At 43.4% G+C, this 22,288-nt stretch overlaps 1 protein-coding gene across 1 annotated transcript in view; it reads right to left on the bottom strand.

Moving 5' to 3' along the window:
- Positions 1 to 17,269, bottom strand: part of LOC137316329 (potassium voltage-gated channel subfamily B member 2-like) — a 332,694-nt gene extending 315,425 nt beyond the window's left edge. Inside the window, exon 1 of the mRNA XM_067980398.1 lies at positions 16,691 to 17,269. Within this exon, the coding sequence (XP_067836499.1) occupies positions 16,691 to 17,269 (579 nt within the window). The remainder of the gene's footprint in view (positions 1 to 16,690) is intronic.
- Positions 17,270 to 22,288: the final 5,019 nt, after the last annotated feature.

Below are 22,288 nucleotides of genomic sequence, written 5' to 3'. Positions count from 1 at the left end.
CTCTCAGGACGACAGCATTCTTGCTCCTACCCCTGCCACTCCACCAGTGTCCTTGTTGTTGCCTATCAGCCAGCCAGGCCAGACTGCTGCAGCCCATGCTGAGATAGTGCAGTCTGAAGCTGGGCCCTCCTGGCCCAGAGCTCCTCAAGGTCATCCTCCAAGGCCATCTACACGCTCCTCAGTTGAAGGCCAGCAGCTTTTCACCACCCATGCTCCAGCCTCTGGGAATGCACCTCGTAGGAGCACTAGGATAGGTAAAGGCACACGAGCAACAAGCACTAAGAGAATGCACAAGGGTGAATAGTCCTGTTCTGTTTGCATAATTTAATTGATAAATATGACTTTGAATTTATATTTGGTGGTGGTTTTTATTTATGCAATGAGCTGAGGGGGGAAGCAATGTGTAATCAGATGGAGGGCGATTTGATGGTCATGTGGGAGTGTACAGGAGGGGAGTGTAGGACTGTTGTTGAGTTGGGGGATGTAGTTCATATCAATGATAGCGAGCATGGATCAGGCAAGCACACAGAGCCCTTGAAGACAAGGTATGTGCTCCCTGTTGCACCCTTGCGTCTTCCTCCACTTCATCCTCCCCCTCTTCCTCCTCAGCCTCTTCCTCCTCCACCTCTGGCTCAGGGTCTTCTCCGATCATCGGTGGCAAGGGCCGGTCCCTCATGATGGCGACATTGTGTAGTAAGTGGCATAGCACCACGAATCTGCTCACCCGCTCAGCGACGTACTGCAGGGCTTCTCCACAATGGTCCAGACAGCGGAAGCATTGTTAGAGGAGGCCTATGGTGTGCTCCACGATATTGCGTGCGGCAGCATGGTTCTCATTGTAGGCCTGCTCTACACGTGTATATGGGTTCCTGACAGGAGTCATAAGCCGCCACGTGAGGGGATAACCCTTGTCGGCCAGTAGCCAGCCTTTGACCTGCCGAGCCGGGTGAAAGATAGCTGGCAAGTTGGACTGCTGTATAACAAAGACGTCCGTGATTCGATGCGTGTGTGGTTGCACACCAGATGCATGTTCAGGGAGTGGAAGCCCTTTCGGTTGACGAAGATGGCCGAGTTGATATGCGGGCCAAGCAGAGCCACGTGCGTGCAGTCAATGGCACTCTGCACCATGGGGAAGCCAGCAATGCGAGCGAACCCTTGTGCTCGCTCGTTCTGCTTGTCTCTGTCAAGGGGGAACATGATGAACCTGTTTCTCATCTCGTACAGTGGATCTGTGACCTCCCTTATGCAGCAGTGCACTGCATACTGCAAGATGTTGCACATGTCGCCAGCAGAGGCCTGAAATGATCCTGAGCCGTAGAAGTTCAGTGCCACAGTTACCTTCACAGCCACAGGCAATGCTGTCCTTGCCCTGCTCTGTGACTGTAGTTGTGGCCGCAGCAGTTGACAGATCTCGGTCACGGCTTTCTTGGTGAACCTCAGGCGTCGGATGCAATCCTCGGTCATGTTGAAGTAAGAGAATTGGTCCCAGAAGGCCCTCATTGGGTAGGGCCTCCTGCTCAGTGCCCTGCGCCTGCTTCTCCTCCCTCTCCTCGCAGCTTGGCCTGCTGTGCATGGCCTCTCTGCATGCTCCCAGTCGTGCCCAATAACCAGCGGGAGCCCTAGCAGACCACCCATGGTTGCCAGGAATCTTGTTCAACCCCGATTGTAACTTTCCGAACCGTAAGGCATATCAACTCGGCCATACTTAAGAAGACATACCTGTTCTCGAGGCAGTACAAAGAAAATTCACTCGGCTAATCCCGGGGATGAGGGGGTGGACATATGAGGAGAGGTTGAGTAGATTGGGACTCTACTCATTGGAGTTCAGAAGAATGAGAGGTGATCTTATTGAAACATATAAGATTGTGAAGGGGCTTGATCGGGTGGATGCGGTAAGGATGTTCCCAAGGATGGATGAAACTAGAACTAGGGGGCATAATCTTAGAATAAGGGGCTGCTCTTTCAAAACTGAGATGAGGAGAAACTTCTTCACTCAGAGGGTAGTAGGTCTGTGGAAATTGCTGCCCCAGGAAGCTGTGGAAGCTACATCATTAAATAAATTTAAAACAGAAATAGACAGTTTCCTAGAAGTAAAGGGAATTAGGGGTTATGGGGAGCGGGCAGGAAATTGGACATGAAGCTGAGTTTGGATCGGTCAAGGCCCTGTGGGTGGTGGAGCGGGCCCAGGGGCTGAGTGGCCGGGTCCTGCTCCTTGTGTTCTTTAGATTTGAGGTTAGGATCAGATCAGCCATGATCTTATTGAATGGCGGAGCAGGCTCGAGGGGCCGATTGGCCTACTCCTGCTCCTATTTCTTATGTTCTTATGTTCTTATGTACCTGCCAAACCACTCTCAAATGTACTGTGGCAACTCTCATTAAGTATAGGGAGCTTCAAAAAACTCTTCCTATTCCACCAGCAGCCAGAAGCAATAATCCAATAACCAACCTGCAAAACCTGCATCGTCCCTTTAAATAGCGCTGGTGGGTGGGTCCTCCAGGCCATCTAAGACATGTTCAGGTGCGCGCGGTTAAGACTGTGTTGAGTTGAGCTTTAAGTTCCAAAGTGGTGTCTATTACTTTAAATCAATTGCACAGTGTACGCATTTTCTCCCTAATTTACGTGCTGCCGGCTTTCGCTTTCTGCGCACGCGCTAATACCCATACCAAGGTGGCGTCCGGTGCATGTCATGCTGGAAATGTGTCAAGACCCCATCTTAGCATTTCGAGAGGCTGTGTAGCGCCGAAACAACAGGCGCTACATGGCCCAATTTCTAGCCCTATGTGTTTAAAAAAATAAGAACATAAGAAATAGGAGCAGGAGTAGACCATAAGGCCTCTCGAGCATGCTCTGCCATTAAATAAGATCACGACTGATCTTCAACGTCAACTCCACTTTCCTATCTGATCCCTATATCCCTTGATTCCCCTAGAGTACAAAAATCTATCTATCTCAGCCTTGAATATACTCACGACTGAGCATCCAAAGCCCTCTGGGGTAGGGAATTCCAAAGATTCACAACTCTCTGAGTGAAGAAATTCCTCCTCATCTCTGTCTAAAATGGCTGACCCCTTATTCTGAGACTTGCCCCCTTGTTCTAGACTCTCTAGCCAGGGGAAACAATCTCTCAGCATCTACCCTGTCAAGCCCCCTCAGAATCTTATATGTTTGAATGAGATCGCCTCTCATTCTTCTAAACTCAAGAGAGTATAGGCCCATTCTACTCAATCTCTCCTCATAGGACAACCCTCTCATCCCAGGAATCAATCCGGCCAACTAACGCCCCATCAGTCTACTCTCAATCATCAGCAAAGTGATGGAAGGTGTTGTCGACAGTGCTATCAAGCGGCACTTACTCACCAATAACCTGCTCACTGGTGCTCAGTTTGAGTTCCGCCAGGACCACTCAGCTCCAGACCTCGTAACAGCCTTGGTCCAAACATGGACAAAAGAGCTGAATTCCAGAGGTGAGGTGAGAGTGACTTCCCTCGACATCAAGGCAGCATTTGACCGAGTGTGTCACCAAGGAGCCCTAGTAAAATTGAAGTCAACGGGAATCAGGGGGAAAACTCTCCAGTGGCTGGAGACATACCTAGCACAAAGGAAGATGGTAGTGGTTGTTGGAGGCCAATCATCTCAGCCCCAAGACATTGCTGCAGGAGTTCCTCAGGGCAGTGTCCTAGGCCCAATCATCTTCAGCTGCTTCATCAATGACCTTCCCTCCATCATAAGGTCAGAAATGGGGATGTTCGCTGATGATTGCACAGTGTTCAGTTCCATTCGCAACCCCTCAGATAATGAAGCAGTCCGGGCCCGCATGCAGCAAGACCTGGACAACATCCAGGCTTGGGCTCATAAGTGGCAAGTAACATTCACGCCAGACAAGTAACAGGCAATGACCATCTCCAACAAGAGAGAGTCTAACCACCTTCCCTTGACATTCAACGGCATTACCATCGCCGAATCCCCCACCATCAACATCCTGGGGGTCACTATTGACCAGAAACTTAACTGGACCAGCTACATAAATACTGTGGCTACAAGAGCTGGTCAGAGGCTGGGTATTCTGTGATGAGTGACTCAACTCCTGACTCCGCAAAGCCTTTCCACCATCCACAAGGCACAAGTCAGGAGTGTGATGGAATATTGTCCACTTGCCTGGATGAGTGCAGCTCCAACAACACTCAAGAAGCTCAACACCATCCAGCACAAGGCAGCCCACTTGATTGGCACCCCATCCACCACCCTAAACATTCACTCCTTTCACCACCGGCGCACTGTGGCTGCAGTGTGTACCATCCACAGGATGCACTGCGGCAATTCGCCAAGGCTTCTTCGACAGCACCTCTCAAACCCACGACCTCTACCACCTAGAAGGACAAGGGCAGCAGGTACATGGGAACAACACCACCTGTACATTCCCCTCCAATTAACAAACCATCCCGACTGAGAAATATATCGCCGTTCCTTCATCGTCGCTGGGTCAAAATCCTGGAACTCCCTTCCTAACAGCACTGTGGGAGAACCTTCACCACACAGACTGCAGCAAGAACATAAGAACATAAGAAATAGGAGCAGGAGTAGGCCAATCGGCCCCTCGAGCCTGCTCCGCCATTCAATAAGACCATGGCTGATCTGATCCTAACGTCAAATTTAAATTCATGTCCAATTTCCTGCCCGCTCCCCGTAACCCTTAATTCCCTTTACTTCTAGGAAACTGTCTATTTCTGTTTTAAATTTATTTAATAATGTAGCTTCCACCTTCTCAAGAGCAATTAGGGATGGGCAATAAATGCTAGCCTTGCCAGCGGTGCCCACCTCCCATGAACAAATAAAAAAAAATCTAGCAAACCTTCGTTACACTGCCTCTAAGGCAAGTATATCCTTCATTGGATAAGGAGACCAAAACTGTACAAATACTCCAGATGTGGTCTCACCAAAGCCCTGTACAATTGTAGTAAGACTTCTATACTCTTGTACTCCAATCCCCTTGCAATAATGACCAACATGCCATTTGCCTACCTATTTGTTTGCTGTACCTGCATGTTAACTTTCTGTGTTTCTTGTGCGAGGACCCCCAAATCTCTCAGAACACCAACATTTAATAGTTTCACACCATTTAAAAAATATTCCATTTTTCTATTCTTCCTACCAAAGTGAATAACCTCACATTATACTCCACCTGCCACGTTCTTGCCCACTCACTTATCCTGTCTATATCCCTTTGCAGACTCTTTGTGTTTTCCTCGCAGCTTATTTTCCTACCTAGCTTTGTATCGTCAGCAAACTTGGATACATTACACTCGGTTCCTTCATCTAAGTCATTGATATAGATTGTAAATAGCTGAGGCCCAAGCACTGATCCTTGCGGCACCTCACTAGTCACAGTCCGCCAACCTGAAAATGACCCGTTTATCCCTACTCTTTGTTTTCTGTCTGTTAACCAATCCTCTATCCATGCTAATATATTACCCCCAACCCCATGAGCCCTCATCTTGCGTAACAGCCTTTTATGTGGCATTTTATCAAATGCCTTTTGAAAATCCAAATATACTAGATCTACTGGTTCCACTTAATGTACCCTGCTAGTTACATCCTCAAAAAATTCTAATAAATTTGTCAAACACAATTTCCATTTCATAAAATCATGTTGACTCTGCTTAATCATATTATGATTTTCTAAGTGCCCTGTTACCACTTCTTTAATAATGGATTCCAGCATTTTCCCGACGACTGATGTCAGGCTAATTGGCCTGTAGTTCCCTGCTTTCTCTCTCCATCCTTTCTTGAATAGCGGTATTAGATTTGCTACCTTACAATCCGCTGGATCCGTTCTAGAATCTAGGGAATTTTGGAAGATCATAACCAATGCATCCACTATCTCTGCAGTCACCTCTTTTAGAACCCTAGGATGTAGGTCAACATGACCACGGGATTTGTCGACTTTTAATACCATTAGTTTCTCTAGTACCTTTTCTCTACTGAAATTACTTACTTTAGGTCCCCCACTCTCATTAGCCCCTTGGTTCCCCACTATTTCTGGTATGCTTTTCGTGTCTTCTACTGTGAAGACAGATAAAAAATATTTGTTTAGCATCTCTGCTATTTCCTTATTTCCCATTATAATTTTTTAAATATTTGTTCATGGGATGTGGGCATCACTGGCAAGGCCAGCATTTATTGCCCATCCCTAATTGCCCTTGAGAAGGTGGTGGTGAGCCGCCTTCCTGAACCGCTGCAGTCCATGTGGTGAAGGTTCTCCCACTTGGAAATATATCGCCGCTCCTTCATCATCGCTGGTCAAAATCCTGGAACTCCCTACCTAACACACTGTGGGAGAACCTTCACCACACGGACTGCAGCGGTTCAAGAAGGCAGCTCACCACCACCTTCTCAAGGGCAATTAGGGATGGGCAATAAATGCTGGCCTTGCCAGTAATGCCCACATCCCATGAACGAATAAAAACAACCAGCACCACAATTTCTCCTGTCTCAGCCTCTAAGGGACCAACGTTTACTTTAGCTACTCTCTTCCTTTTTACATACCGGTAGAAGCTTACAATCTATTTTTATATTTCTTGCTAGTTTACTCTCATATTTTCTTTTCGCCCTTATCATCAATTTGTTGGTCGTCCTTTCCCGGTTTCTAAAACTCTCCCAATCCTCAGGCTTACTACTCTTCTTTGCAACATTGTAAGCCTCTTCTTTTAATTTCATACTATCCTTAACTTCTTTAGTTAGCCACGGATGGCTCACTTTTTCCATGGAGTTTTTATTGCTCCTCCAGACTACCTTCCCCAATTTGATTTGTCCAGTCTATATGAAGATTAAAGTCATATTGCATTAACTTTGTTACAAGCTCCTATTATTTCTTGATTCATACTCTGTCCAACGGTACAGCTACTGTTAGGGGGCCTATAAACTACTCCTACCAGAGTTTTCTGCTCCTTGTTATTTCTTACCTTTAGCCGTACTGATTCCTACCTCCTGATCTTCCGAGCCAAGATGCTTTGTCACTACTGTCCTTATGTCATCCTTTATTATCAGGGATACTCCCCTCCTTTTCCATTCTGCCAGTCTTTTCGAAATGTCAATTACCCTGGAATATTTAATTCCCAACCGTTGTCACCTTGCAACCATGTCTCTGTAATGGCTATTACATCAAACCCATTTATCTCTATTTGAGCCACTAATTCGTCTATCTTGTTACGAATGCTTCGTGCATTCAGATAAAGAGCCTTTAATTTTAACTTTTTAACTGATATAGTATTACCATTAAACTCTCTGACCCTTCCTGTCATACTCTGCTTATCTTTACCCAAATCGCTACATTGCTCTGTTGCCTTGACTTTTCTCATTAGATTGCTAAATTTCCACTCACCTGACCTCTCCCCAGCTTTTTAGTTTAAAGCCCTATCTACAGCCCTAGTTATTCGATTTGCCAGGACACTGGTGAGAGAGGGCATCTCATCTGCCCAGCAGGTGAAAGTATCACATGGGGTACTTCTCTGGAGCCTGTCTGTTCCATGCCAACGGAAATTCAGCCAGCCACCTTCTGTTTTGCCTATGACTCCAGGGCTGCTCCAAGCAAGAGGACTGAGCAGGAGTTTTTTTTAAATTCCCTCTTTGGAGTCCAGGCCATTTGTCAGGCCTCAACCCCAATGGAGGGGTCCACATACATTCTTAGCAAGGTCTTTATACCTCAGCTCACCGCCCCAACCCGTCATTTGCCTTGTAAGGGATGGATGGAAGTTCTAACCTTACAAGTCAAATCAGAAACTGGCAGAAATGGCCGAATCCTGGCATAACTAAATCTCCACTGTTTCCTTGGGGGTTCTGCCAGTCTTCTGCCAATCTTACCTATTCAATTGTAGCCAATCTCCGTACCGTGACCACTGTTTCAATCTTCCTCCCCAGTTATTCTATGATCCTGAATGTTTGCAATCTCAGTGTCCCATTCGACCCCGAGCTGAGCTTATGATCCCATATTCTCTCCCTCACAAAGACAGGTCCTTCCACCTCCATAACATCACCTGCCTCTGCACCTGCCTCAGTCCATCTGCCACTGAAACTTTCATTTAGTCCCTTGTTACTTCCAGACTCCATTATACTACTGCTCTCCTGACTGGTCTCCCATTCTCTACCCTCCATAAACTTCTGCTTAACCAAAACTCTGCTGCCTATGTCCTATCCCTAACCAAGTCCCGTTCACCCATCACCCATGTCCTTGCTAACATATACTGGCATCCAGTCACCCAACTCTACAAATTTAAAATTCTCATCAAGGTGTTTAAGTCCCTTCATGGCCTCACCCTTGCCTATCTCTGCAACCTGCTGCAGCCTTACAACCCTCCTAGAACTCTCCGTTCCTCCAGCTCTAGCCTTTTGTGCATCCTCCCCTCTTTTCGTCCCCACATTGACAGTCGTGCCCTCAGCTGTCTAGGCCCCACACCAAAGTTGTTGCTGAAGTTATGACAGGAGACCTTGTAGAACCCCCATGGAATTTTGGGGCCATAGCATAAAAGATGTTCATTTAAAAGAAGTCCAAGTACTATGATTCAAATCAACAAAATGTACTGATCAACATAAGCACATTATAAATCTTACTTAATAAAGAGATAAAAATTGATAAATTAATCAAAACATACTTTGCTTACCATAAAATTTATAAATGAAAGCTTTTATAAATTATGCATACAGCAAAGTTCCCATCATTCATACTTTTTCTGTGTTGTCGATGATGCGATAATCCAAGAAATATTTAAAATCTGCAGACTTCATACAAGTACTTCCAAAATCAATTCTCTCATAAACCAAATCATTATTTCAAATGGTTTCAGATTAGTACACGGTATATAGCCATCACGTTTTGGGATATTTTGAATGTTTTTTCACAGAATAGATTTGGGAATGATTTATGTCTAAATGTTGTGTTTTTTTTAAAAAGTGAATTCCTGAGGTTAAAACAGACACAGGCTACTGCAGTATTGCCACATTTGGCTAATTGGGAATCCGGATGTGGCTAATTGCATTGCTGATTAGCAAATAAAAATTGAGTAATAGACACTGTCCTTGGGCATGTGATCTCAATACTCATGTTCGCACGGAGTATGCATGTGTACTTTAACCTTTTTGTGCGTTTGTTGGTAAAATGGTAAAATGAAAAACAGAGCATGCAAGTGTTTTTTGATCGTTGTGAGTACTTTACTTCCTTGCTTACTGAATGGTGCTAGATATTTTGTATTTAGTAAATATACACACATAAAATACATTTACTTGTATTGTATGAATGTAAGGTGTTTTGTACTAAAATTAATGCATCTGGCTAAAACGGTGCCACTATAGTCATGCCAGTGACTAATCAACAATTTCTATCGGATAATTTCTACAGCACTGTGACAGAGAGGAGCTTGAGGTATTAATAAACTAGCCATGAAGACATCTCCATAATGACCAGGACCCATTAAGCAATTTGTTATCTCATCTCAGATGATCAACAAATATTTACCTCCATTCTGGTGAGGACGATTCTATTCATGTGGTCATAGCACAAAATGTCTGCTGAGAATATACTCTTGGGAGAGGGGTAGTCCATTTGGTTGACAGACCTGGTGAGAATCTCCTACTTCCTGGGGTCAGAAGTAATAAAAAGGGAAAACCTATGTTCAGGGGCAGCCAGGTTTTGAACAAGGAGTTATGAAGGATAGTCTTGACAGGAGCTGGAAGCTAAAATGCAGGAGGATAATTTTTGCAGTTAGAAATTGTCTAGAAATAAAAACAAGTAAGCTCCCACAAAAAGGCACATGGTTTATTATTGTTTCCCCTTTTTTTTGAGAAAAGAGAGATTAAGTGAAGTAAGTGAAATTTGCTTTGACTGTTACTCCATACGTTCACTTGCTGACTGTAAAATTAACAGCTAACAATTCATATCTGGCCTCATCTCACTAAATGTTTCTCAGTCCTGCTTTGGAAAGATTAAAAAAGTGCATATGAAGGCATGTGTGAAAGATAGGACATCAAGTTCAGATCACAAAGGGAGCTCTATTGTTCCACCTTCAGGTTACATTACTGTATAATTAGATATTGGGCAGTACAGATACATTCTTGAACATAAGATGTTCACACCACTTATAAGAGTGACCAGCACTACTGTACAAGAGAGTATCTAAGGCAAACTTGAAATTAGGAAAAATGTAATGATATCTGTTTGTGTAACATCACTTAATGTGAATATGCAACACTCAGAAGAAAAAAGCTCTGATACTTGATGGCTCCAAGCTGCTATCTAGCATCACAGAGTTCACAGATGTGTTTGAAAATATCCCTGCCTGTTGCAAGATCTTGCAGATATGATATTATACAAGGGCCACTAATTACTAAAAGAATCAAAATGTTTCTGATAAATTTGTCAGCTTGGAATAATCAAGAGTATTTGACTTTTTGCTGATGCAGATGCAATGGTGCAGAATTTCCGGAGGGGTTCTCCCAATTGCCCACTGTAACTTCAATGGAAGATTGACTGAAACCCAAGAGAAATGGCGTATACGACCGTTAAAGCTATTTCAGCAAGGTTTTCACTGATCATCCGCCAAAGCGACGATGGGAGAATGGGAGGACCCCTGCGGAAATTCTACCCCAATATAGTTAACTGAAATCTCAATATGTATGCTGACCATGGATGTTGTCTGAATATATATATTCAGTACTCAGCACTCAAAGCTGACATCACTTCACAAAATGCACCTACTTTAGGTTTGTAGTATAGCAAACATTTTGATCAGACTGCACAATGTATTTGTTTTGAAGCAATGATCAAAAGACCAGAGGATTCAGAGCACTTACTGTTCTCAGACATCATCAACTTATGGCTATACTCCTTTGCAAATGGGCTCTCAGGCAATTAGGAGAACTATTTTTAACTGTTACCATATGTGAGTCACACAATACTTACATGTAGTTCTAGCTGGTCTAATAACATACATAGCTAGCTCCTTAATATAGTTAACCCACAAGGATTCAATGTTACTGAGTCAATGACCAATAACTTGTCAAGTGGCTCTAAGCCAAGACTGAAATGCATTTCACATTTTCAAATATAAGTATATATAGGGTACAGTAATGTTTTGGTTTTTGCATGGTGTTAAAAAGGATGGCGCAGAGCTTTGGATTTAGATAACATCATTGCTCCTGCCCTCCACCCTAGCACAGACCTATCCCTTTGTTCTTTCCTCCCCCATCCCCCTTTTCCCTGGCTCTGCACTTACTTAAAAACTGTTAAATATCTAACTTCTTCCAGTTCTGATAAAAGGTCATCAACTTGAAAAGTTAACTCTATTTCTCTCTCCACAGATACCGCCAGACCTGCTGAGAGTTCTGGATCGTATCCTGAAAGATGGGATAATGTAACACCTAGATATGTATGGTATGGTAAGAAGGAATCAGCATGGATTTATGGAAGGAATGTCTTATGTGAAAAATTTCCTGGAGTTTTTCGAGGCAATTCTAGATTTTCTTGACAACAGGAGTTGTGCGACATTAAGATACTGATTAATCCATAAGGTAGGAAGAGATGGAAATGTAGGCAAGCTCCTGAGGTGGACTGAAAATTGACTAAACCAAAGAAAGAAAAGGGTGGTTATGAGTGGAGCTGTGTTGACATGACAATGGGTCTCTAGCCCCTTTGCTGCTTACAGTTTACGTAAATGATTTGGAGGTGGGGACAGAACAAAGCTAAGTTTGCAGAAGACACCAAATTGGGGAAAGGGAATCAGATAATAGGGAACAAGCAAATCAAATGCAAAGGGATCTGGATAAGTTGGGAAGATGGGCTGATGAGTGACAAATGGCATTTATTGTGCACAAATGTAAGATAACGAGACCAGAGAAGAACATAAGAAATAAGAGCAGGCGTAGGCCATATGGCCCCTTGGGTCTGCTCCGCCATTCAATAAGATCATGGCTGATCTTCTACTGCAACTCCACTTTTCCACCCTGTCCCATATCCCTTGATTCCCTTAGTGTCCAAAAATATATCAATCTCAGTCTTGAATATACTCTACGACTGAACATCCACAACCCCCTGAGTGAAGAAATATTTCCTCATCATGGTCCTAAATGGCCGATCCCTTTTCTAGAGACTATGACCCCGAGTTCTAGACTCTCCAGTCAGGGGAAACAACCTCTCAGCATCCACCCTATCAAATCCTCAGAGAATTTTATACATTTCAATGAAATCACCTCTCATTCTTCTAAACTCCAGAGAATATAGGCCCATTCTACTCAATCTCTCCTCATAGGTCAACCCTCTCATCCCAGGAATCAAACTAGTGAACATTCGTTGCACCACCTCTAAGGCAAGTATATCCTTCCTTAGGTAAGGAGACTGTACACGGTACTCCAGGTGTGGTCTTACCAGAGCTCTATATAATTGCAGCAAGAGTTGCTTACTCTTACACTCCAACCCCCTTGCAATAAAGGCTAACATCCCATTTGCCTTCCTAATTGCTTGCTGCATGTTAACTTTCTGTGATTCGTGTACAAGGAAACCCAAATCCCTCTGAATACTAACATTTCTTAGTCTCTCACCTTTTAAAAAACATTCTGTTTTTCTATTCTTCCTACCAAAGTGGATAATTTCACATTTCCCCACATTATATTCCAACTGCTACCTTCTTGCCCACTCACTTAACATGTCTATATCCCTTTGCAGCCTCTTTGTGTCCTCCTCACAGCTTACTTTCCCGACCAGCTTTGTATTGTCAGCAAACTTGGATACATTACATTCGGTCCCCTTAACTAAGTCATTGATATATATTGTAAACAGCTGAGGACCAAGCCCTGATCCTTGCAGCACCTCATTAGTTACAATCTGCCAACCTGAAAATGACCCATTTATTCCTACTTTCTGTTTTCTGTCCGTAAACCATTCCTCAATCCATGTTAATATATCACCCCCAATCCCATGAGCCCTAATCTTGTGTAACAACTTCTTGTGTGGCACCTTATCGAATGCCTTTTGAAAATCCAAATATACTGCATCCACTGGTTCCCCCTTATCTACCCTACTAGTTACACCCTCAAATAACTTTAATAGATGTGTCAAACACAATTTCCCTTTCATAATACCATGTTGACTCTGCCTAATCATATTATAATTTTCTAAGTGTGCAGTTACTACGTCCTTAATAATAACAGGGGAAACAGACATTGGGAATATAAACTAAATGCCGCTAGGATATGGGAAACAATACTGAAGAGAGCTTAAGGTATTGCTGGAAAGCCCACTGAAGCCAACAGTGCAGTGTGTGGCAATAGTAAGGAAAGCTAACTGAATCCCAAGATGTGCAACTACAGAGATAAAGCATGAATTCCAGGAGGTAATAATGGCCCAGAATTTGCTGTCAAAATAACCATGAGGCGAATGGCGCTCGGCAGTATATAGGTGCAAATGCTAGAGCAACTTCATGCGAAGGCACAAGCGCAGTTCAACATGGAAATCCAAAAGTTGCTGTCCAAGATGTGCCGCTCCACTGTTAGCTTTGTGAAAATGGCATCTCGCTGTCTGGCTCACCGTTGAAATGCATTGAATGGCGTGAAGTTTCTGTATTTGCACAGTAGATATGAACAAATCTTACCACAGAAAGTTAAGTGAAGTCATTTAAAATCTAAGTACCCTTTTAACGACGTGATAAGTGTTAATTACTGCCAGTCAACCTCCCTGGCACTGAAAATTAACTGTTACAAGTGTGGAGTCTCATTCCTTCAGGTTTTAATCGTTGTTGGAGATTTTTTTTCAAAAAATTAAAATTAATTTTTCTTTTGTTTTTCCTTTTTGTCTCTTTTTTCTCTCTCTCTTAATCCCATCTTTCTTTTCCTCTCTTTACTTCTCTTTCTGTACCTGATTTGACATTGAATTCACCATTCTAACCTACACTTCCTTCTCAGTCCTTGCGCTGTTTATTTCACAATCCTTCAATCTGATTGTTTAAGGAGATGTACAGTTGTTTGCCCTGTTCACTCACATCCCAGATGCCCGTTGCACCATTTTCAACTCACATTAGCAACTTGTGGCACAAAATATCATCGAGATTAAACGAGCATGGGCAAGTGCTATAGCAAATTCTGGGCCAATCTGTTCGGCATTGTCACAAACTCTAGAACCAGAAGACATGGGTGCAGGTTTAGAAGTGGGAATACATACAAACAGTTTAGAATTAAATACTTTATATACAGAAGACTGAAGCAGATAGAATGAAAAAATTTAAGGAACTGGCACAGAAGCACCTGTTACATCAAGTGAGCTAGGCAACAGTGATACTGCCAGTTTTGTGTTAATGTGAAATGGTTTTGAGTGAGCATCAATTCAAAAGTATAAACTTGGGTACTAGATTCCAATCTTAGACTAGCGCATGCTAAAGCCAAGCAGTATGAAACTCCACCAGGAGGCTGTCTCACACAGGTTAGAGTTTGAATCAGCTGCAGTATAGCCCCACCCAGCTTGTGCAAAGCTGAATTTTAAAATGTTGTAAGGAATATTTTTAATGTTATGAAAGAAGGGCACTGCCTGCTCTCCTATCATTAAAAATAAATAGTCCTGAGAGCAGAGCTCTGCACATGCACACAAAAAAACGGATATGCAGAGGTCCTTTGTGGCTGACTTTATTGTGATCTAAATGGCTGCACAGCTAGCAACACAACTCTGGGCTAAGGGCTGTGCATTGCACTACACAGAAAATAATTTGGAACTGTTAGCTGCAAAGCAACTGCAGCCTTGGGGTGCAGTTATACTGTCATTTTTGCATCACTGCATAGAAGTTTCCACTTGGGCATGACACACGTGGATAATAACTCCAATGGAGTATCAAAATGGGTTTAAAGATTGTTCTGGCAGTAAGTTGGGCCTCCTGGGCATTGCATCAACTTAAGCAGTTTTTTTTATTGTTTCGAAAAAGCAGATGCTACCATCTGTGCTGTTAAAACATTTTTAAAAATCTGCCAGGAGATTGCACTGAGCTACCTCCTGTTGGCCATGACATAAATCTCAGCCAAGTAACATAACATGAGAATCACACTCTGCACCTACTGTTGGCAGAACACCAGTGCAATATAACCACAGCTTTAGAGTGTTGCAGAGATGAAAGAATGGTATTGAAACAATGCATTGCGGAGCTGGAGAAATGTGAGTGAGACATTGCATTGCAGAAATGGAGAAGCTCACTGATAGTTTGTGTATAGAGGAATTAAGAAAATGTATACCACAAACCAGAAGCGTGCTACCTGTGGTTCTCCCATACCCCCTCACCCCCTCCCTTCCTTGCACTTTGCTGCGTTTAAATCAAGCAAAGAAGGCAGAGATTAACTATGGTGGCAAATTAGTTGGAACTTCTCTTTATTTGCAGAATTTTTCTTAGGGTTCTTTTTCAAAAAAATTGGAATTCTGCATTAAAAATGCAAGTTTCCAAGTAGCCAGTGTTACTTACACCCATTATTAGGCATTCATTAAACTTTTTTGTTCACTAAGAGAAGGGAAACAATTCTAAGTGTTGCAGTGTCTACTTTAGGGAACACAGACAGAATATTGATTGTATTTAGCATTGTTGTAATCATTGACTATTTGAATATTAAAAGGTGCAACTTGTGTTGATCCATCATTTTAGTAGTATCGTAGTGATTAGCTTAAACCAGTGTAGGAAAATGTGCAAAATTGTGTATTTTAATTGTTATAATGATCCAGATTCGATTCCCAAATATTATGAAATTCTAATTTTAACTCTAGATAATATTCTCGTGGAGAATCGCCCAAAACATATCGTTCTTGTGGAACATATTCCGTTCCTTTCTTGTATGTTGGTTTCTTTCTTTTTGGTGTGTGTGTGTGTGTGTGTGAGGGGGGGGGGGGGTGCCGATAGCGTAGCAAGAAACAAGGCAAAATAATCAGGCAATGAATACCAACAAAGGAATTCCATAATAGGAACACTTAAAGAGAAGTAACAAAATTGTTTTCTAAACCGACCTATTTGGTTCTGCGCGAGAATGGTAAAGTGAAGCAACCAACAAGTTTAATCGTCTCGTCCTCTTTCCATCAATCCTTTAGGTTGTTATAATATATTTTTTCCACTCAGATAGGTTCAGTTATTATCGCCGCAACGAATCTGAAATTGTGCTTTAAGTTTTATCCTTTGACAATGAAAGACACATGAACGGTGCTGTTTATGGATCGTAAACCACACAATGACACAAACATATCGCTATTTAATAATAGTGTTCCATGCAGTATTCAAAACTGTCGTTTGAATCTTATCGACATACTTTAACTTTTCTAACCTTCTCATAAAAGTCTGCGTCGTTTCCATTTAAAATATTAAATATTGCAACAGCACAAGTAATATTTACAAGCCGTCAAATCACCATGACAACGGGCTTCAGCACTGTCCCTGTCATTCGTTTGAACTGACAGCTTGGCTAACACGCAGTGGGAAATGGTTCAGAAGTTTGACAATTTAAAAGTCCAGTGAGTAAAGAATAAGGCAAAATAAAGCGATTTTACATCTTTAATGGTGACTCGATTAAAAGGATGAACTGAAGTATAGGTTTATTTCATTCAGAGTGTGACTGTATCTGCCTGCAAATCTGTGCTGGTGAAAGAATCAAGCCGACTGTGTCTCTTTATGGGAAACCCCATCAGCACCTTACCTTAGCAGCGACTGAAGAGCCGGGTTTTTCGAGCAGATCCCACAACTTCTTCCTTTTATCGGGACAGCACGAGTTATCAAACTCTTCGCATTCTCTCTCCTTCATGGTCTCAGCCTCGCGCCTCAGTTCCTCGTTCATTTGTTCCTTTTTCTGGTGGTACCTGGCTTGGCAGCAGGACTCCAAGTAGATCTCATCAATCCCCCAGTAATCGAGTTCCTGGCCGAAGGAGAGCGCGCACATCTCTTCCATCATGTGCAATTTCCCAGTGCGGTAGAAATTCAAAATCGACGTGAAAGCCCCCGGGTGGCGATCAAAAAAGTACTCGTTTTCATCGAGGTTATAATCATCGCAGGTCTCCAACAGGGATTCGTGGGTGTTGCAATCTCTCAGTTTCCCCAAACGGGTCCGGGGTAACCTTTCCAATGTCCTCCACAAGACTTCGTGGTTAAGTCCCCCAACGTTGATTTTTACTCTCCTGGAACAAGCCTTGCTCCTGATGATCTCCAAGGGCTCCGGGGGAAGGGAGGCTGTGGATCGGGATGTTTTCTTACCCATTCCCGTTGGGATCTTTTCTGCCATGGCAGATTGACTACAGCAAATCGGAGATTTAAAAAAAATAATAAATATAATAAATAGAATAAAATTAAATCTAATTCCCAGGTAGAATAAATATAAAATAATGAATTAATAATATTTAGAACACTTTAAAAATGAAATCCGAATGGGGTAAGTTAGATCCCTTCACACAGCTCTTTCCATTGTCGAAGCTACAAGGAAAACAACATGCGAGTGGCCGGTGTGTATTAATCTCCGCCGGCCAGTCACTTTCATTCAGCCTTATCCTCTCTGCCAGCAATGATCTGGAGAAGAACGTCAGGGCGGACGCCGCCTCCTGACTGACGTGCGCTTCTCACCGTTCGCGTCATGGGCGGGGCCACGTCAGCGTCGTCAAACGGCAGCAGTGGCTCCCGCGTTCTGTCAGCGTGCCCCGCACCTGCCGCCCCTCCCCCTCCCCCTCCCTTCTCTCCCAGTTGGGCGCGAGCTGAATCGGTTTTGAACGGTCGCACTGACAAATATATCGAACAGCGTCCGCTTGGTCGTTGCCTTTATCGGGGAGAGAGGCAGGATATTTGTTTTGTCGTCGACAGCTGCGGGTTGTCAATTAACGCTGCAAAAATAAACACCCTCGCCAATATTAGAAATTCGATGACGCGGTGCCCTTTTTTCAGGCGCGAAACGGATGACTAAACATGGAATATGTCGGGTGAGGCGTGCTCGCTTATTACTATCTGGAAGTGCGCCATCCACCATATTGGATCTGGCTGCTCTATAGGTGTCCACCATGGGTAAAATATTCAGATTAGGGTGGTATGCTTGTTGTAGGACTTTTTCCTGATATTAGTATGCCCCAGCTTGATATTAGTATTCACCACTTGTTAATCTCGCCCAGCAACTCGTACTAACAGCCAGGAAGGACCTTTCAGCAGCGCTATTTAAAGGGCTCATCCATTACTTACAGGTTAGTCATTTGAAGCATGTTTTGGCCGGTTTTCTAACTGAAAACTTAATTCTGTCTGCAGAGAAGTTTTTGCCGGCACTGTTTTTGGCTGCCTACTAAACAGTTGTACAGCAGTCATGGATGGTCTGGTAGTGCTGCCATTAGAGCTGGAGGAGGAAGAGGGAGGGCAGCAAGGAAGATAGGAGAGGGCAGGAGCAGCTCACAGAAGAGGGAGGAGGGCACTGCGGGTCGTCAGCAGACACTTCTGCATGAACTTCTCAGAGGAGAATGCCTCTGGCACCTTGGCTTCTCAAATGAGGCTGTAAGTCAGTTATATTGCCTGCTGTGGCAACAACTCGAGCCTCATACCAGGGTATAGACAGCACTGCCTGTGATGTCAAGGTCACTGTGTACTTCAACTTTTATGCCACAGCCTGCTTTCAGGCTGTAGCAGGTAACATAAGTGACATCTCCCAGTTTGCAGTTTGCTTGTATCAGCAAGCTCACTGAGGTTCTCCACACCAGGAGAAATACCTACATCTCTTTCCTCAGTGACAGAGTGAATCAGGATGAGAGAGCACTAGGCTTTGCACACATGGCAAGATTTTCCAGGGTTCAAGGGACCATAAACTATACTCTCATCACCAACCTGGCAACTTTGTCAGTAGAAAGGGATTTCACACCATCAGTGTCCAGTTGGTTTGTAACCACAGGCAGCGCATCATGCAGGTCTTTTTTATTTTTTATTTGTTCATGGGATGTGGGCATCGCTGGCGAGGCTGGCATTTATTGCCCATCTCTAATTGCCCTTGCAAAGGTGGTGGTGAGCCGCCGCCTTGAACCGCTGCAGTCCATGTGGTGAAGGTTCTCCCTTCATACTGCACTGGAGTATCAGCCTAGATTGTGTGTTCAAGTCCTAGAGGGTGATTTGACCCATAAACTGTTACCTGACAGAGCTAAGAGCCAGGATTAATCAACCTTAAAACAAAGCAAAATGGCAGAGGAGGTTGAGGTGTGAAAAGAGAAGGCTGAGGGTGACCTGAGGGTGTCTTTAAGATTATGAAAGGGTTTGATAAGGCAGACGTAGAGAAGATGTTTCCACTTGTGGGGAGACCAGAACCATGGGTCATAAATATAAGATAGGCAGTAATAAATACAGTAGGGAATTTGGGAGAAACGTCTTTGCCCAGAGAGTGGTTACAATGTGGAACTCACTACCACAGGGAGTAGTTGAGGCAAATAGCATGGATGCATTTAAGGGGAAGCTAGATAAATACATGAGACAAAAAGGAATAGAAGGATATGCTGATGGGGTGAGGTGAAGTAGGGGTGGGAGGAGGCCCGTGTGGAGCATAAACACCGGCATGGACCTGGGGGGCCGAATGGCCTGTTTCTGTGCTGTACATTCTATGTAATTCTATGTAATCTCATTGAAACGTATAAAATTCTTAGAGGGCTTGACGGGGTAGATGCTTAGAGGCTGTTTCCAGTGGCTGGAGAGTCTAGAACTAGGGGGCATAGTCTAAAGATAAGAGGTCGGCCATTTAGGACCGAGATGAGGACAAATTTCTTCACCCAGAGGGTTGTGAATCTTTGGAATTCTCTACCCCAGAGGGCTGTGGATGCTCAGTTGTTCAGTGTATTCAAGACTGCGATAGATAGATTTTTAGGCACTAAGGGAATCAAGGGATATGGGGATCGGGCAGGAAAGTGAAGTTGAGGTCGAAGATCAGCCATGATCTTATTGAATGGCGGAGCAGGCTTGAGGGGCCATATAGCCTACTCTTCCTATTTCTTATGTCTTATGTTCATGTGTGTATGCAAAAGGAAAGCAATACAAAAATTAGCCTTTAAAAGAGCAGACATTGAGGTAGTTCAATATGAGTTTGTATAACAAAACACTATTGTAACACAATAATTAATGGTTGGAGGGTCTGCGGTAGAAAATTGGGATGTATTTAGGCAAATATGGTGAGGTTACAAGTAAAATTCATTCAAATCAAAGCAGGGCAAGTAAGACAATGTGGTTAAGTAGGAATATTAAGAATAGGATTAGGAACATAGGAACAGGGTAGGCCATTTAGCCCGTCAAGCCTGTTCCGCTGTTCAGTGAGATCATGGCTGATCTGTGACCTAACTCCATATACCCGCCATAGCCCTATATCCCTTAATACCTTTGGTTAACAAAAATCTATCAATCTCAGATTTAAAATTAACAACTGAGCTAGCATCAACTGCCGTTTGCGGAAGAGAGTTCTAAACTTCTACCACCCTGCGTGTAGAATTGTTCCCTTACTCCTGAACTTCACTCCTGAAAGTCCTGGCTCTAATTTTTAGGCTATGTCCCCTGGTCCCCAACTCCCCAACCAGCGGAAATAGTTTCTCTCTATCTACCTCACCAGTTCCCCTTAATATCTTGAAAACTTCGACCAAATCACCCCGTAACCTTCTAAATTCCAGGGAATACAACCCTAGTTTATGTAATCTCTCCTCGTAATTTAACCTTTGGAGTCCAGTTATCATTCTAGTAAATCTATGCTGCATTCCCTCTAAGGCCAATATATCCTTCCTAAGCTGTGGTGCCCAGAACTGAACACAGTACTCCTCCAGGTGTGGTCTAACCAGGGCTTTGTATAGCTGTAGCACAGCTTCTACCCCCTTATATTCTAGACCTCGAGATATAAAGGCCAGCATTCCATTAGCCTTTTTGATTAATTTCTGCACCAGTCCGTGACATTTTAATGATCTATGTACATGGACCCCTAAGTCTGTTTGGACTTCCGCTGTTTTGAGCTTTTCACCATTTAGAAAGTACTCTGACCTATCCTTTTTAGGTCCAAAGTGGATGAACTCACACTTGCCAACATTGAAATCCATTTGCCACAGTTTTGCCCATTCACTTAATCTATTAATATCTCTGTGTAATTTTAAGCTTCCATCTACACTGCTTATAATGCTGCCTATTTTTGTGTCATCGGCAAACTTGGATATGTGGCTCTCTATCCTGTCATCTAAGTCGTTAATAAATACTGTGAATAGTTGAGGCCCCAACACAGATCCCTGTGGGACACCACTAGTCACATCCTGCCAATTTGAGTACCTGCCCATTATCCCTATTCTTTGTCTCCTGCCGCTCAACCAGTTTCCTAACCAGGTCAATAATTTGCCCTCAATTCCATGAGATTCAACTTTAGCTATCAGTCTCTTATGAGGGACTTTATCGAATGCCTTCTGGAAATTCAGTCAGGTTCGTCAGGTATGACCTACACTTTTCAAATCCATGCTGGCTCTCTCTGATCAGCTGAAAATTTTCAAGGTGTTCAGTCACTCTATCCTTAATTATAGATGCTAGTAATTTCCCGACAACAGATGTTAGGCTAACCGGTCTATAATTCCCTAAAGTAGTGGACAGGAGAATGTCAATGGATGTTATTTATATGGACTTCCAGAAGGCATTTGATAAGGTCCCACATTACAGACTGTTAGCTAAGATAGAAGCCCATGGAATCGAGGGAAAAGTACGGACTTGGTTAGGAAGTTGGCTGAGCGAAAGGCGACAGGGAGTAGGGATAATGGGTAGGTACTCACATTGGCAGGATGTGACTAGTGGAGTCCCGCAGGGATCTGTCTTGGGGCCTCAATTATTCACAATATTTATTAATGACTTAGATGAAGGCATAGAAAGTCTCATATCTAAGTTTGCCGATGACACAAAGATTGGTGGCATTGTAAGCAGTGTAGATGAAAACATAAAATTACAAAGCGATATTGATAGATTAGGTGAATGGGCAAAACTGTGGCAAATGGAATTCAATGTAGACAAATGTGAGGTCATCCACTTTGGATCAAAAAAAGGATTGAACAGGGTACTTTCTAAATGGTAAAAAGTTAAAAATAGTGGATGTCCAAAGGGACTTTGGGGTTCAGGTACATAGATCTTTGAAGTGTCATGAACAGGTGCAGAAAATAATCAAGAAGGCAAATGGAATGCTGGCCTTTATATCTAGAGGACTAGAGTACAAGGGGGCAGAAGTTATGCTGCAGCTATACAAAACCCTGGTTAGACCGCACCTGTGAGCACTACTGTGAGCAGTTCTGGG

Source organism: Heptranchias perlo, chromosome 3, assembly GCF_035084215.1.
Source record: "Heptranchias perlo isolate sHepPer1 chromosome 3, sHepPer1.hap1, whole genome shotgun sequence".
NCBI lineage: Eukaryota > Metazoa > Chordata > Chondrichthyes > Hexanchiformes > Hexanchidae > Heptranchias > Heptranchias perlo.
The sequence above is the reverse complement of the archived record's forward strand: the minus strand, read 5'-3'. Positions and strand labels throughout refer to the sequence as shown.